This window comes from Camellia sinensis, chromosome 12 (assembly GCF_055761805.1).
Source record: "Camellia sinensis isolate YWXY chromosome 12, ASM5576180v1, whole genome shotgun sequence".
Taxonomy (NCBI): Eukaryota; Viridiplantae; Streptophyta; class Magnoliopsida; order Ericales; family Theaceae; genus Camellia; species Camellia sinensis.
Window position 1 is genome coordinate 95567501 of NC_138972.1, and position 11006 is coordinate 95578506.

Below are 11006 nucleotides of genomic sequence, written 5' to 3' on the forward strand. Positions count from 1 at the left end.
CCAAATATCCTCACAAGGATCAAATTGAGGAAAATTAAGATTATCATCAATAGGAGATTGTTTCCAGCCACTGAGGTGGTTGGCGGTGGCCGGAGGTTTTTATTGGCCGCAGGAGGTGCTGTCTGAAAGTGATTGCCGATGGTCGGAGATGGTGGCTGGCCACCAGAAGTAATGGCTGAAGGTGGTTTTCGGAAAGAGGTGGTAAACAGAGAAGGTCGCTGGCGACGGTGGCCAGAGGTGGGGGTGGTTGGTGCTGGTGATGAGCAGTTGGTGGTGATCAGAGAGGGTGCAAGAAGGATGAAAGAATGGGAAGAAAAAATAAAAATTAACAACCGAAACCATCTTTTTCATGGTTACAAAAATTTTGTAAACTGTTTACCAGTTTTGAATATGAAAATAGATACCAAACAAGTTTTTGTTTACAGTTTTCAAAATTTTGTAAATATAAATAGAAAATTGATTGATGCTTTGTAAACATAAATAAAAATCATGCCCTAAATGATCGGTTTTCTGCAATAGATACAAGAATTCTATCCTAGATAATGAAGTTTGGAGTCTTAAAAGGCTATCATTGATGCTTTGCTTTGACATCCAAGCTCATGCGGACATTAAAAAAAATATGATTTTTAAAGTTCAAATGAGTAAATGCAAAGAGCACATATCTACTATTTCTCCAACGCTAAAGCTTACAATAAAGACCAGTAAAATGAAGGCAAGGAAACAAAGATTGAGATTGCTAAGTTATCTAAAGAAAGCACAAAGACAAAATTTCATCACTTAAACCCAAAGAAATTCAAGGATAACAATCAGAATCCAGTTTAATTGTTTATTATCCAAGTAGGAAGAATGCTGACAGATGCATCTAATAAACAAAGCAGCAATGTAAATAATACTTTATTGCGAAAACTTGCAGCTTCAAGTAAATAAGTTTTTAAGAACAAACAATTGCAACTGAAAACTGCAAGCAAAGCACTAAACAGTATCGTAAACTTTTTATCAAAAATAGTATGATTCCTCTCATAATTAACCTGGGCAAATGCTGGAGTGTAATCAGGCAAGAATCTCAGTTTCTTTAGAAGAGGTATCACATCAGAACTCTGAGGATACATAACCTGCGGTGCCTTCACCCTGTTCAGTGGTATAAATGTAACTCGGCCACCTTTCAATGCATTAAGGTGCCTAATTATCTGCGTTGATATTTCATCCGTTTCAACCACCACATGAAACAAGCTGTAAAAATAAAATAATAGTTAGAGAACACTATTTCAAGCATAGAAAGGTCAACAAACCTTACCATGCTGAGCAAGCAACTCGGGCACACATTTCCAAAATCAACCACATTTTAGACAAAAATTCGTAATTAGATTTTTTCTAACCTATTTCCAGCCGTAACTTCAACAGCAGTGAAAAACTTTTCATCACAATCAATCAACTCAATAATTGGACCAAATACACCAGTAATTTCATACTCTCTGCATATCCTCCTCACTGAATTCAGTCCTCTCCTAATATCCTGCGGATTTTACATGAACACCAAATGAAACCATATCAAGTACAAGGGATGTCATTTCATGAAAGTTGTTCAAAAAACTACTTTAGTAGCCTTATTGTTGTACAGTTCCACAATCCATACCAAACACATTCAAACTGATTTCGAATTACCAAGGTGCCAAATCTAATCAACTACTTATGCAGCACATACTTTATGAGTATACTGAAATACCTCCATGCTCAGCAAGGATATCATCAAGGTTCACCTAGAATTTGTCAGTGATATCTTGGACATTCAAAGCTAAATATAAGAGGCAATTACTCACACCAGCAGTTGCATGATCTAGGCTCTTTTCCGCCTTCACAACTTCTGTCTTCAGTCTATCAATATCGCCAGAAAGTTCGCTTTCTTTTGCCCACAAGGACCTAAGAAAATAAATGCACTTTAAACATTGAACACAGATGAACACTTAATCATATTTTACACAGATTATTTTTGCTAAAGTCCAACAAAAGATAAAAATTTAAAAACAAGAAAAAAACATACTTCCTCTCATCCTGCAGCTTGTCTCTCTGTGACTTGTACTGATTGTAACCTTCACGATACTGAGATATGAGAGATTCTAAAGCTGCTATTTCAGTTTTGCGACGCGCAATGTAGGCATCCTGTTCTTTTTTATCAGCATTAAGCTGTTGAATTTCATCTTTAAGTTTAACCTCCTGAAACATGGAAACAAAACAATTAGCATTTACAAATTATTATGCAAAAAAAATTGAGAAACTATACAGGCAAACTGAGACTGCATTTATTTTACAAACAGAAAATAATAAATGAAGAAACACAACCAAACTAAGCATAAGCAAAGGTCAAAGCAACCAAATTTAAGGTCATATTTTTTTTCTAATGCTTCGACAGAACAGAAAGAAATTACACCAATAATCAGGAAAACAAAGAGAGGATGCAAATAGAGGAAGAATGGCAGGAGAATGAAACTGATGGCTATGGACCAACCCACCCCCACCCCCACCTCGCCCGTACAACCCATTTTCAGTTGTAATGTGTTGGGTTTTCATGAAATGATGGCTTCCGTAGTGGAAACGAGATCAGACATGACCATTGTTGTCGGTTTGTGGAGTTTATGGGTTTGCCGCTTGGGTTATCGTGAGATGGTGAATAGAGAGAAGAAAAAAGGTTGATCTGTAGATGCAGGTAAGACAAGTAAGAAAAGCAATGGTGGTCCTAGGGTTAAGATTAAGTTCATGATTTCTTTATTTCGTTGACTAGGAGTTGCTTGGAGTTGCAGTGATGGTGGTTTAAAGGGGGCTTCGGTGAAGAAGGCAGTGGCCATGGCAGTGAAGGGAGTTTTGGTGTCGTCGGAGTTAACAGTCCAAACTTCAGTTCGATTGCAATAATCGACAATTTCTGATCTCCATCTCCGGTGATCTCCAGTCATCAAGTGTCTGCCATCTTTGCAGAGGCTTATCCAACCTCCTCACACAACGTCAACACATAGTTGCCAACTCATGCTGGTCCAGTGTAGTGGTCATCAGATATCATGGTCATGTTTGCTTCTCTATCCTCAAAAACTGTGGAGCTAATATATGCGACAAAAGAAGATATTTAAGACGCTTTTTACAGGTTGAATGAGGTCAACAGTAGGAAACTTCATAAAATATTGCAGAAGTTGATAGTTATGGCTTCATGAAAAAGTAAACAATATAGGCATTCCAGTAAATGATTTATATCGCTATGATCTTGGTTCATTCCCTCTTTCCAGTCCTAGATAGACAAACCAAACTGTAAAAATTATATAAGAGTTTGCATTCATTATCTAAGGACTTTTGAGGAGTTTGTACTTCATTCTTCTCCTTCTGGTTCAGTGCAATTTAAAGTAAGTTGTCATTCCTTTATTGTAATTTGTTTATTTTCCAGGTTTACTATCTGTCCCCAGAGAGGCACTCTCTTACTGTCTCTTCCTTCTTCTTTTTTCTTTTCCCTTTTTTTTTTCTTTATTTATTTATTTTATTTTGATGGGACTTAAGGATTGGTTTGGTTTGGTTTGGTTTATTTATTTTATTTTATTTTGATGAGCAACTCAAGCTGCCATAAATAGCATAAAATGGGATGCTACCCAAGTACAAAAAGGAAACCAAAGATTACAATCATTACATCATAATAACCTCAAAAAACCCTATACAGTCTATAGACAAAAGAAAGGTCTAAAGATTCTAACAAGCCCCAATAATCTACCAAATCTACAAGAATATCAATAATATATTAATCATCACTAAGCCAAAGAGGAAAAGACAAAAAAGGTAAAAGCGCTTCAACCTACAGCCTCTCAAAGGACTAAAAGTTTTTAAGACTTTGGCCCTCCAAAATGCAAGGCAAATATAAGTTCCTGTATGCCATCCATGGAGTGCATCCAGCCATAAAGACGTGGTAACATCACCATTCAAAGATATCACAAATTCTGAATTTATCAAATACAGTAACAGATAGTTACCTGCATTTGATTTGAAGACAAAACTCGCTCATATTCATCAATTTCCTTTTGTAGCCATTTGTCACGAGCAGCTTTACTAGCAAACTGGGTGGCACGACCTTGTTTTTGATAAAGAATGCTGAGCTTCTTCTCACGTTCCATTATTCTACATCACAAGCCAGTCAACAGGAAATATATCATGTTAGCACCAGAAGAAGCCTTCTCAAACACAAAACATGTAGAAACATGAAACATGCACATGAGCACATAGAAGAGCAACATTATTCTGTGCCTTGGCACCTAATCGTAGAAGCTAAGAAGCACTAAGAGTGTATTTATTAGGTCATTCGGAAGCTGAGTAACTTTGAATCGAAGAAAGGAAAATCCAATCATTTTAAAACTAGTTGTTTGGCCAAGTTAATTAAAGTTCAATTAGATAGTTAAATTTAGAGGTTGTGTGCCCCAGCATTGTGCCGCAGGTCCAAGTCACATAAATCATCCACTCCACACAAATGTAGACTAAGGCTTCCTACCAACTACCTCTACTAGACCGTGCTGTTAAGCAGGAGACTTGTGCACTGGTAAGACATTTTTCATTAGTTAATGAGATTTGTTATCACAGTGAATATGGCAAATCCAGTTAGGACATGATGATAATACTATGTTGATGGTAATAATAATTGCAAAATCTAGAGCAGCAGTAAAGTAAGTGCCACAAGTGTGACATGGTTTTTGTGGTGGTCTTAACCTGTAGTTGTCAATGACGAGATTAAGTTGGCAACAATGGTACCATCAGCTTAGAATTTATTGTCTGGATGAGTTAAATAAAATCCAATTATCTCGTGATATTTGCTATCATGGTGATTGTGGCATACAATGATGGCATGCTGATAATATCATAACTAGGATGCAAAAGCTAAAGTGGCAATAAAGGCAATGATAATATGATGGTGATGGTAGGGGTGCAGCGAATGGTGGCGATGGCTATGGAAAGAACAATCAATCAAGAAAACACTACCAGAATTATTTGTGATGACCAATATAATCCTTTTTCTTAATTAGTGTTGGAGGCTAATTAGAACGGAATTTAAAAACATACAAGGGAAGAGGACATCATATCAGTATTCTGAAATGTGCAAGAACAAAATATACTTACAACATAGCAACCTTCAATAGAATGCATAGAGTAAAATAGTCATATGCTAGCAAATCATTATAGACATACCCCCTTGTTATCTCCTCCTCCTCCCTGACTTGATTGTTATACAAAGGTCTAATATTATTAAGCTCCTGTGTGGAATCCAGGATTTCTTTCTGCAGAATCTCAAGCTGTTTCACTGCATCCTCCTGAAGAAGAAAAGTTTGATATCAACACATGCTGCCTTTTCGCCAGTATCATGACTCGCTAAACAAAAGTTTATTACATGGTTGACTGTGAGAAAAATACCTTGGCTCTGATATTTCCAGAGATCTTCTCTTGTAGATCTCTGTCATCAAGCTCAACCTGTGCGTGCTTTTTAATAGCTTCGGTTCGCTGGTTCTCTATTACTTCTTTTTCTTTGCTTAAACTTTGAACTTCTTTTGTCAAATCTTTAAATGTCTTGTCTAACTCCTTGGACTTTTCATGGGCATCCAACACACTATTATACATCTTGGTTGATTTTTCGGAAACGTTGTTTCGAGACTCTTCTACCTGCATTGAGCGAAAAGCGGAACTATAACATTTAGGCATAAAGGCATAAGCATAAAAGAATCACAAATAGAGAGCTCACACATGACTAAACTTTAAGAACTTGAACACATAATGCATCTGGTGAAAACATTTAATATTTAATGCTAACTTATAGCAATTATTACAAGTAGCCACAAAGCAGATTGCAAATAAGTAACTGCCATTTTGCAACCCTCACACTGAACTCGACAAAGTCATTCTCGCAACAATGTAATGCTAACTACATGAGTTGGCAATGAACATTCAGCTGTACTTGGAGCCATATTTAAAACCCTGCACTTGATCAACTCAATGCAAGTTCTTTCCATGTCCACAAGGAGGTTGCAACAACACTAGGGTGAAAGCATAAATGCAAGAACACAAAACCAACCACATAAAATAAAACAATCATGACCACACATATAAGATAGTGGGTGCCCATCATAAAAGATGTAATTTCACTCAGATTGCTCCACCTATGTTTTATGTGGTTGGTTGTGTCCATTGACTTATTGAGCCCTAACCTCCACATGCCAAAGGCACATTGACTCCCAACTAGTAAATGACAAGTAGGATTTCAAAGTCAATATCAAATTTAATAGTTAACCAATATAGTAAATAATTAGGAAAACACCGAGAAAAATTTGATTTACCTATTTAGTAGTGCAAACAAACAAAACTGACCTCTGCCAATTTCTGCCGTGCATCATGAATTTCTTTGTCAAAAATTGTATAATCTAGAGCTTTCCGCTGCTTGTCAAGCTGCTGATATTTTCTCAATTCCTCTTTCTCTTCATCCAGCTCCCTTAATCTCTCATCCAAATACTGAACAACTTGAATTATTTGCTTTCTCTTATTACCTGGTTAATAGAAATAGCATCAGCCACAACATAAAATGAACAACATGAACAAAGAAAAAATCAATGGTGACTTGCCAGTTTCTTGCATAATTTTCAAACTCTCCCGGCGTCTCTCCTCATAAACTCGTGTCCCACCAATTTCTTTCAGCAGATCCAGTCGCTCAGAGTCTTTCATCAATGTCAAAGATGCTATCTATAACACATTCACAAGTATATCTAAGCTAACACCAAAAATGCATATCTCAGACAGGAAGAAGCACCATACTTCTGATGATCAAAAAAATAAGAGGAACATACTTTCCCTTGCTGCACAACATAGTAAGGATTGGAGCGAGAGAACCCAGCACTTTCCAGCAAATTCATAACTTCCGTTTTCCTGCAAATTACATTATTTTTCATCATGCAACTAAAAACAACCGAGGAGGAGACTGAGTAAAGAAAAGCATTAGGCAATGAACAACTATTTAATATAAGGTAAACATATCAATACTCACGTGATATGTTTTCCATCTAAGAAGTACTCATCCTTTTTAAGACCAATTGTTCTCCGCAAGCGAACTTCCTCCTTATCAACCTAAGAAGAATAGAAGAATTCCAAAAACAAATAAATAAATAGAGCATGCCAAGAAGAAGTGGGCAAACTACATAAATAATCAACTATGAACTTCTCATACTCACTACCAAAGACGTGAGAAAATAATAAACTTAACGGAAATTTTACAATGCATGGATAAGACTTACAGGGATGCGATTGTCATAGTTATCAAATACAATCTCCACAAAAGCAGATAACACCTGGTGGCCAGCACCTTCCTGAACAATGTTAAATATGAAACATAAAACAAAATGAGATAAATAATTTAGAGGAATTGCAAACAGTTATATTTAGAAAACTAATGGATCACAGAACATACATGTAGGAACGCATGCCTATCTTCACTGCGCAAGTTTTGGAAGAGGTCACTTATCACAAAACGAATTGCTATAAATGATCAATATGCCAAAAACAAATTAATTAGTAAAGCAAATAAAAATAATGTTAAGATGAAACATTTTGAAATTGATTAATCTCTATGGAAGCTATGAGCGAACGAGCAATAACAATTGAATACCAACTAAGGAGAGACTCGATTACCATGGAAAAAGTTTGACTTGCCAGATCCATTAGCACCAACTGCAGAGCAAATCATAACATAAGTCGAGAATTATGGAAAAAGAATAATACAAGTATATCAAGAAAATAATATTCTACGATTCAAAACATAATCTGGATCTACCTCATCAACAAACTTGTTTGGCAATAAAATGAGGTTGCTTTGGCTCTAATTTTTCTTTGACTTCCTAAAACTAATGGTCTTTCTCTACTAAAGCCAGTTACGTTTATTTGGAAGGCCCAACAAGGCATTGACATGGTTGACATCAGAAGAAAGCAAAACACTAACGATGTTCCTCAGACCAAAATGCTGAAAGAGCCTACTCAGTGTCATGTTCCCATAGCGTTGGTGCAACTTTGCAATTAAAGCCAAGATCCTGGTTCCTTTAAACAGTTTGCAAAAGGGAACTGAGTGAGGCTTAATACTTCCCAGCAAAAGATGATTCTTATTGGGTGGGTAATGCAGGGAAGTTTGTCATCTTCATGCATAGCCATTTGATTCAAGAGCTAACTAATATATCTAAAGCCCCGTTAAAGTAACTTAGATTCTTATCCACAAATCTGAAGGTGGATTTTCTTACCAAAAGAAGGGGCCAAGAGTTTGCAATCTACTCAAGGCCATGTCCAATCTACATGAGTTCTTCTCTTTGCCATGGTTTTCCTTATTTCTATTGGACTTTCTACAGACTTTGACTTCCTGTCAACCCCAAGCTCCTTGGGTGTCATAGTATTTCATACTTCTTTTATCTGCAGCAATTTCCTCTCTCTTTCAACAAACAACTGTATTCCCTTTCCAAAATGATACATGTGCATGTACAAGCATACAATATTCAAAAAATTATTGGGGCATATCAGCCGATATTCTAAGATACCAAAGGAAGTGCAAATCTTACCCACAAAAAAATGTAAGTGGACACATACAGTATCTTCAAAGTGGAAACAAAAATCATGTTTTGCTTCATATTACTCTCCATTCATTCTAATCTATTTCTGTTTCATCAATCATGCCCAATCCCCCTTTTTTCCTAAACAAGCGAGGAGAAAGATCTTTGCTTTTTCCCCTGTTCCCATTTAGTCCCCTCCATTCTAGAAGCTGTTTCTATTTCTTCCCCTCAATTTCCTTCATTTCTTCTGTGTGTGTATTTTTTTTTTTTTTTCCCTTTTCTTTTCCCTTCCAATTTATTGCTAAAAAATGATCAGTATGCCACTAATCCATTTAATCATTTCATTTCTAAATAAACAAAATTCAGTTAACAGCCACATGACTCACAAAACCAGTGAAATTTCATTGCAACTCATGTGCAATTGGCCAATACTTCAAGCATGGTCAGATCATGTTTTAGTTCATTGCATCTTTACTACAAAAATATGTAGAACGAATATTTCAAACATATTTAGTTATTCCACAGTACAATGAAAATCCTGGAAAAAAGAACAACAGTTAACAGAAATATCTAGAAAAACAAATACAGTTTACCTGAGTGAGTTGTAATAGTTTTTTTCATTATTTCTATTTCCTGGTAAGTAAGGGTTGTAATACTATATATGGCAATCTAATCTCATTTCTATCCTGTGTTCCTTCCATGACCAGGCTTGTGAAAAACACTTTGTATTCCTTGGCTTCTTGAATTAAGGCACGGTTCCTTCCATAGTCTTAACATTTTTATGTTTATTTAGTTCCAATCCAACTTGATAGTGCCTGCATAAAATCTTCGAAATTAATAAATCGAAGAAAATAGAAGTCTATACGTCTACCTCAGAGTATGCTTATACAATTTCAAAGCTCGCCCAAAATTCTTCCCTTTCCCACCATCTTAATCAAGTGTCATCGTGAATTTTTAGGTAAGCAGCATGGTTGCATTCTAAATCATCCCTTTCCTCTCTAAGCTCATTTCATCCATTTTAATAAATTTGGTCAAATGTGACCTATCATTTCTTTTCTTTTTTCAGGTGGAACGATACCAACAAAAGTAGATATCAAACTATAAACAAAGCAAAAAACAATAACAATATTTTACAAACCAAATTAGTGTATCTCTCAAGACATAGAAGTTTGAAACAAGAGACAAAACATTAAGACATTTTAAATCTCCTAACTACTTAAACTGTCATAATCCCACACAAGCAGAAGAGAAAAATCAAAAGAGAATTATAAGGAAGAATATCATTACCAACACAATTAACTTTTGGACTGAAAGGTTCAGTAGCAACTTGCTCTCTATAGCTCTTAAACCCTTCAATAATAACCTGAACTCGGATTCCCAAATGAACAAAATTAAAATTAATAATAGATACAAAGAATATAATCAAATGATATTCAGAAAAAGGTGGACATTACGAAGCTCCAAACTCTGGCCATGGATTACCCATTACCTGTTTTATATACATGTTGAAGATGCCAGTTTGTCCAAAGTAAAGAAATTACAGTGCACAAAATATCACTAAAGATGCCAGTTTGTCCTACCTACTTCTTCAAAATTCCTAAAACACAGTAAACACAATGTATTAGAATTCAAAAGGCTTAACACTAAATAGTTCAACCCATTAAACCAAAATAATTGTTAGTTTCTCCTTCAATGTTCCTAAATCTAGAAATCTAGAACTCCAAGGACAATTTCTTCCATAACAACAATTTTACTCAAAACCCTAAACCCATTATAACTCAATTTTGAGTATAATGCGAGAGAGAGAGAGAGAGAGAGAGAGAGAGAGAAGTGTATATGCTTGAACAGAACGATGAAACAGATAATCAGAGACAACATTTACATATAATTTAATATAGCATACAAATATATGTATATGTATTGCATACATGCTAGAGAGAGAGAGAGACAGACAGACAGAGAGAAGAGAGTACAATTGAAGTGTAATTTGGAACCCTAGCACACTGAGTTTCTTCCGTGAGAAGCAGTCTCGTCCACGAATACTCATGTACGGAAACCAGAGGCACCAACTCGGCCAGAAGACCCACAGAGAAGACCAGTAAACCCTAACCCCACACCAGATACACAAACACTCTTCAACACTCGAACAGAGAGACACAACTCCGTAGAGAGACAAGTTACTGACTTGGCTACTATATTTTTAGCCGATTTGGGCCTGGGGAGTTCGCTATTTGATTTTTTAATTATTTTAACTGATTAAAATAGTTATTTTTTTAGAACTTAAATTGCTTTTTCTTTTTTTTATATATTTTAGTAAATTTTTTATTTTTTAAGAAAACATATACATAAAAATAAAGAGAAAAATATGATAATTTATAATAATTCTTTGACTAAAATATATAATTGTCAAATGAAATCTTA

The 11006-nt window shown here is 35.6% G+C and overlaps 1 protein-coding gene across 1 annotated transcript in view; it reads right to left on the minus strand.

Annotated features, from left to right (window-relative positions):
• The window catches only part of TTN7 (Structural maintenance of chromosomes (SMC) family protein), a 16539-nt gene extending 5786 nt beyond the window's left edge, over positions 1 to 10753 (minus strand). Inside the window, 17 exon segments of the mRNA XM_082899302.1 lie at positions 1029 to 1230; positions 1377 to 1513; positions 1818 to 1917; positions 2039 to 2211; positions 3999 to 4143; positions 5203 to 5324; positions 5425 to 5670; positions 6373 to 6548; positions 6624 to 6741; positions 6846 to 6924; positions 7043 to 7122; positions 7290 to 7361; positions 7463 to 7530; positions 7684 to 7722; positions 9873 to 9948; positions 10075 to 10182; positions 10559 to 10753. Of these exon segments, the coding sequence (XP_082755428.1) occupies positions 1029 to 1230; positions 1377 to 1513; positions 1818 to 1917; positions 2039 to 2211; positions 3999 to 4143; positions 5203 to 5324; positions 5425 to 5670; positions 6373 to 6548; positions 6624 to 6741; positions 6846 to 6924; positions 7043 to 7122; positions 7290 to 7361; positions 7463 to 7530; positions 7684 to 7722; positions 9873 to 9948; positions 10075 to 10089 (1848 nt within the window). The 5' untranslated portion in view covers positions 10090 to 10182; positions 10559 to 10753.
• Between the last annotated feature and the right edge of the window lie 253 nt (positions 10754 to 11006).